Source organism: Thamnophis sirtalis, unplaced genomic scaffold (genome assembly GCF_051295495.1).
Source record: "Thamnophis sirtalis isolate CommonGarterSnake01/CBP01778 unplaced genomic scaffold, rThaSir2_p1.2 scaffold_2, whole genome shotgun sequence".
NCBI lineage: Eukaryota > Metazoa > Chordata > Lepidosauria > Squamata > Natricidae > Thamnophis > Thamnophis sirtalis.
Window position 1 is genome coordinate 25865420 of NW_028261382.1, and position 6000 is coordinate 25871419.

The 6000-nt window shown below is 47.4% G+C and overlaps 1 protein-coding gene across 2 annotated transcripts in view; it reads left to right on the forward strand.

The window, feature by feature from the left end:
• The window catches only part of OLFM1 (olfactomedin 1), a 55801-nt gene extending 50432 nt beyond the window's left edge, over positions 1-5369 (forward strand). For both annotated transcript variants that reach the window (XM_014069918.2, XM_087704498.1), the window contains exons 5-6: positions 1692-1798; positions 3688-5369. In XM_014069918.2, coding sequence (XP_013925393.1) covers positions 1692-1798; positions 3688-4362 — 782 coding nt within the window. In that variant the 3' untranslated portion in view covers positions 4363-5369. The remainder of the gene's footprint in view (positions 1-1691; positions 1799-3687) is intronic.
• The last annotated feature ends 631 nt before the right edge of the window (positions 5370-6000 follow it).

Sequence of the window (6000 nt, forward strand, 5' to 3'; positions counted from 1 at the left end):
ATTTCTGAGTCTTCAGAAATATGATGCAGTTCTTCCTAATTGCTACAAAGCTGAATTTAGCTATCAAATCCTAATGTCTAAGACCAAATACATTAATAAATTCAGCTTTCTGCTCTTGATTGTGCATGAGGTGATGTCATACTAGAAGATGTCATACATCCCAACAGATGTATGAAAGCATCTCTCTTTGTGCATGGCTGCTGAGATGGAACAGGTCCCCTTGTGAAGGGGACATGCAGGAGAGATTTCCTTGATAGCTGCCGGCTTCCATTGAAGGAAACATTTAAAATCATATTTGAAATCTATAAAGTATAGCTGTCCCTATGTTCGAAATGAAGAACTTGCTCTCCAGAAGTGGCGAGTTTCACTTTCAAGGGAGGCCTTCAGACCGAGGCCGGGTGGTCTTCTGCCTTCCATTTCTGGCATTTGGTGATGCTAACCTTTTGTGAAGGGCACACTTTGGGCAAGGATCTCTTTGATGGAGTGTGGAGGTCTTGCACCTGTTTGGAAGGAGGCACCAAAGACAAGTCCTGCCTTTTGTTGCGGCTTCTTCTATCCAGCCGCCTGTGGCCTCCTCTCGGCAACCAGAAGGACTTCTCCCCAGGACCTTTTTCTGACCAGAAAGCAAAGAAGCCACAGAGGGGCAGAGAACTAAATGAACCATTGTAATTCTAGGGCTACCTGTAGGTTCCAGTATTGGATAGGCTCCTACAAAGAGGAGGAGGTCAATCTATTTTCCAAAGCACCAGAAAGCAAGACAAGAAGCAATGGATGGAATCTAACCAAGGAGAGACCCAAAGGTGCCTTTTTCCCCCCAAGAGGCAACTGGACTTTCTGGGTTTTGTTTGAAAATGTTTCACTTCTCATCCCAGAAGCTTCTTCAGCTCTGACTGGATGGTGGAGAATGGAAGGATTTATACTTCTTGCAGACAGCTGGTCATTTGCATCCTTTTAGAGGGTCCTTGAGGCCACTTGGAGGTTTATCGGTGTCAAAATACAGTTGCCTCTTGGGGGGAAAAAGCACCATTGGGACAACCATGACCTGGATGACTGAGAATCTCCATAGACATTGAATGAAGGAGAGAAACAACCTGGAATTAAGGAGAAACTTCCTAACAGTGAGGACAATTAACCAGTGGAACAGGTTCCTCCAGACGTTGTGGGTGCTCCATCACTGGAGGCTTTTAGGAAGAGACTGGACAGCCACTTGTCTGAAACAGTGTAGGGTCTCCTGCTCAAACAATGGGCTGGACTAGAAGACCTCCAAATTCCCTTTCAGCTCTTGTTATTCTGCACAGATTCGCCTCTATTCCATGGCAAGCAGCAGCGGTCCTGGCTTTGTTTCTTACCTATACAAGGAGGCAGCTATTTTCCTCTATCAATGGGTTCTCTGTGCACACCAAGAGTTCCTCAACAGCACATCCTACAACTATGCAATCTCCCCTCCCCCAATTCACTTGTTTCAGAATCTCAGCCATTTTTCTGGCTAGCTAAGAATACTCTGAGCTCAAAACTACCACCCAAAGAAATGGGAAAGCATCGCAGATCTGATTTAGAAAACACCAGAAGCCTCTTTCCCAGGACAAGACAATCTGCACATTTTTGACCCAGGATGATGCAGGCCATAAGGTGGGGGGTGGGGAGGGAATTGCAGGACTTTCTTACTATTGTTGTGTTCCACTATCTTGCAGCGTGTGGGAAATTGACTGCAATAAGCGATCCCATCACCGTAAAGACCTCCGGTTCGAGGTTCGGCTCCTGGATGACGGACCCCTTGGCTCCCGAGGGTGAAAGCAAGGTAGGGTCGTTTCCTCCTGCCTGCCTTAGATGCTGTGAACAGGGCAATAAGTGTTCTGACCCAGGCTTCCTTTCGGAGGAATGTTTATCCACACAAACCTTATCCCGCTTGGAGAGCTGCCAGATAACTAGTTTCCAAACGCAGGGCAAGGTAATGCTTGGCCCAGAGTCTCTTATAGCCACAAACAGAACTTTCCACTCTTGAAATGATCGAAGGAACGAATTGTTTCCTGCAAAATCTCCCTCCCCCTTTGCTCCTCTTTTGTTTCCTCTGGGAGGGGCCAATCACCTCCAAGGTGTGGCTTTACTCCCAAGTTGACCCTGCTTTCTTGGTTGTTCTTGTCTTCTGGCAGCTCTGCGCATGCGCACACTGGGAACAGGCTCCAGCTGTTCCTCCACCTCAATGCTGTCTAGCTCCCCTCTCTGCCTCCCACGCAGAGCCTTTGCCTGAGCTTCCCTCAGCCCCCAGGACTGGCCCAGGTTCCTCCCCAACCTCCTCACTGTCCACAACCGTGAGGCTTGGACAAGAATATTGTTCCCCAGGAGAGAAGCTTCATTGTCCAAACCCCCTGGGAATGCTGCTGCCCTCGGTCACTCACACTGACCCATCTTGGCTTGTAGGAGAGGCTAGCAGCCAGCCTTCAAGGGGGGGGGGGCAGAGGCCAGAGGCCTTCCTTGCCTCGTCCCCTCCTCGCTGGAGGTACAGTTGAGATGAAGGGGCTTGCCGCTGCGATGCTCGCCTCCAGGGTGGGGCCATATTGTTCTACCTGTTTCCAGCTAATTCTGGTTCATCTTTTCCTGCCACATCTCAAAGGGTGGCAGACAAAAGATGGAGGACCAGCTGAAGACAGCAGCCCCTAGCAAGTCTCTGTCAAGTGCTGAGCTCTTTACCCCGGTCCTCTCATTGAACTGAACTTCCATTATCTCCGTAAGTTCTGGTGCGTAAGAGTCCTTGAGAGAGCGGATCCCTTTTCTGTTATTGGCAAACCAGCACAACTCCACTCATTCAGGAGGTCGGTGGGTTCTCTGTGAGCCACAGTCCATTTTGCACGGCCCCAGAAAGAGCAAAGGGCTTTGCAGAACCCCAGAGGCCCATCGCATGATGGATGTCTTCGTTTTACCCACCTCGCAAGGATGGAAGGCTGAGTCAACGTTGAGCTGATCGGGATCGAACTCTTGGCAGTGAGCAGAGTTAGCCTGCAATACTGCATTCTAGCCACTGCGCACCATGGATGGATGGATGGAAGGATGGTTGGAAGGAAGGAAGGAAGGAAGGAAGGAAGGAAGGAAGGAAGGAAGGAAGGAAGGAAGGAAAAGAGCACTAGCACTTAGACTTATATATGGTTTCACAGTGCTTTCCAGCCCTCTCTAAGCGCTTGACAGAGTCAGCCTTTTGCCCCCAACAATCTGGGTCCTCATTTGACCCACCTTGCAAGGATGGAAGGCTGAGTCAACCCTGAGCCTGGTGAGAACTGAACTGCCAAATTGTAGGCAGCCGGCAGTCAGCAGAAGGAGCCTGCAGTACTGCACTCTGACCACTGTCTCATTACCTGCATTCTTCATAGAAGTTATGGGGAACTTTGAAAGAAATGCAGCTTGTTGACCTTATTAAATTTGTCCTATAATGTGATATGTCTCAGGTGGCCTTTCAAAAGGCTATATGTGATTCATGTATTTATCTATTGCCACCACATTCTGTGTGTGTTGGATGTTAAACTTCACAACTGGTGAAATCACGTGGTGACTGGAGCAGATGGGAATTGTAGTCCCACAGTTGGAGGGCCCCAGATTAGAGAAAGCTCAGCTGCTGACTTTTGACGGCAGAACCGTTAGATGGATGGATATTTTTTAATGCTCTTGGCTTCTCTGTCTTCTGCTGCCCTTCCCTAGGTCTGGTACATGGACAGTTATCACAACAACCGATTTGTCCGCGAGTACAAATCCATGTCGGACTTCATGAACACGGATAACTTCACCTCTCACCGCCTTCCCCACCCATGGTCTGGCACCGGCCAAGTGGTCTACAACGGCTCCATTTATTTCAACAAATACCAAAGCCACATCATCATCCGGTTCGACTTGAAAACGGAGACCATCCTCAAAACCCGTAGCTTGGACTACGCCGGCTACAACAACGTCTACCATTACGCCTGGGGTGGCCATTCAGACATCGACCTCATGGTGGACGAGAACGGGCTGTGGGCCGTCTACGCCACCAACCAAAACGCGGGGAACATTGTGATCAGCAAGCTGGACCCCAACACCCTGCAGAGCCTTCAGACCTGGAACACAAGTTACCCCAAGCGCAGTGCCGGCGAAGGCTTCATCATTTGCGGCACATTGTACGTCACCAACGGCTACTCCGGAGGGACCAAGGTGACCTACGCTTACCAGACCAACAGCTCCACTTATGAGTACATAGACATCCCGTTCCTAAACAAATACTCCCACATTTCCATGCTGGACTACAACCCTAAGGACCGAGCCCTCTATGCGTGGAACAATGGCCACCAAATACTTTACAACGTCACCCTTTTCCACGTCATCAGGTCTGACGAGTTGTAGTCCTTTTTGGGGGGTGCAGCGATGGGACTGAAGGCTTCACGCACAGCAAACCCCGAGAGCCGACGGCTGTCAGGGACACGTACTTTAAACGATCAGAAGGGGAGTTTCAAAACGGAGCAGCTGCCAGACTGGAAACAGAGAGGATGAGACCTGAGTTAAAACTGCAAGATGAGAACTTAACCTCTCAAATGTCAAACTACTATTATCAAACAACAGGAATAATAATAATAAAAAAAACATGCTACTCATTTGCAGCTGGAACTGCACTTGAAAAATACTTTCCAGCCACTTTTTCAGGGTGGAGCTGGGGTGGTTGTCCCCCCCCCCCCAAATCTATGTTCCAATAGCAGAGCTGTAGTTACAGAGTGCGATGAAAGGCAATGACTGTTGGACATTCCTTAGGGGTTACCTGGGCTTCTTGTTCCCCCTCTTTTCTTTTCTTTTTGCCTTTGTTTTCTTCTTGATGTGTTGCATGGACACTTCCCTACATCACAGAGAGTGGCGATGAATGTCTGGGGGTTGTTTGACAGCGTACAGTTGATTCACACTAGCAGAGTTTGATTCTTTTTTTTTAATGAAAAGAGAGTTGTGTGTAAAGATTGTATAACCATTACAGCTAGCAACTCATCCCTCCTTCTCTCCCTCTCTCTCCCCCTCTCCCCCCCCCCTCTCTCCCTCCCTCCTTCCACCCCCCCTCTCTCCCTCTCCCCTTTTTCTGTGCTTTCTGTCCCCTTTAGATGAACTGTTCTGAGACCCAAAGTAGCTAATGGAACTGTGTCTTTAGTAGCTATAAAATACACAAAAAGTAAAAAAAAGTTATGTACTATTGACAAGATGTTGTACCCAAATATTTGTTTGAACATGTATCCAACCAATAACTTGTACCCTAAATGTCTGTTATTAACCAGAGTTGGAAAACTTTATATGTCCAAGTTTATGCAATGAATGTTGTAAATGCAAACAACGTCATTTGAATTAATAAATGAAAGTTTCATATCTTAAGAAAAGTCCTGTGTTTATGTCGTAGACGAGCAACGAATGTCTGGAAGGAGATTCAGAAGCAACAGAAATTTTACAAATAGACGAGCTTTCACTTTCCTCCAAATTTGATGAATATTTGAACTTTCTCTGTGTATAATGGTGTAAACATAACGGACACAATCTGTACCTTTTGGGTTTTTGTACAAGGGCCTTCCTTGCATTGCAGATGACTAAATATTTCTATGCTGCATCTTTCAAATCGCAGTGCCCTTTGAAATGTTGCAAAATAATAAATATGCTTTGCTCTGAGATAAGAAGACTCCAATCTAATCAAAATGAAAAGTTTTCCTGAAGGGATTTGAGGGCAGCTGTGAAATCCCAGCCCCTTTGCTAACATTTTGGCCGGGGGGGGGGAGAGGGGGGGACTCGGGGTATGCCAGCCCAGCTGCTGATGCTTTGCCCCTTTGAGGGCACTGTGGTCACATACCGGAGGCCAAAGCTGGTTACAAATGACTAAAAATTATCAACAGTTTTCTTTAAAAAGAGTAACTAAATGGATCCCTTAAGCATTTGAAGGGGGGACCTTAACATTTTATAGTTTTTTAAAATCCAACTGCCATAGTTCAGAAAAAGGGGAGGAAGTTAAAGGTGCATAAA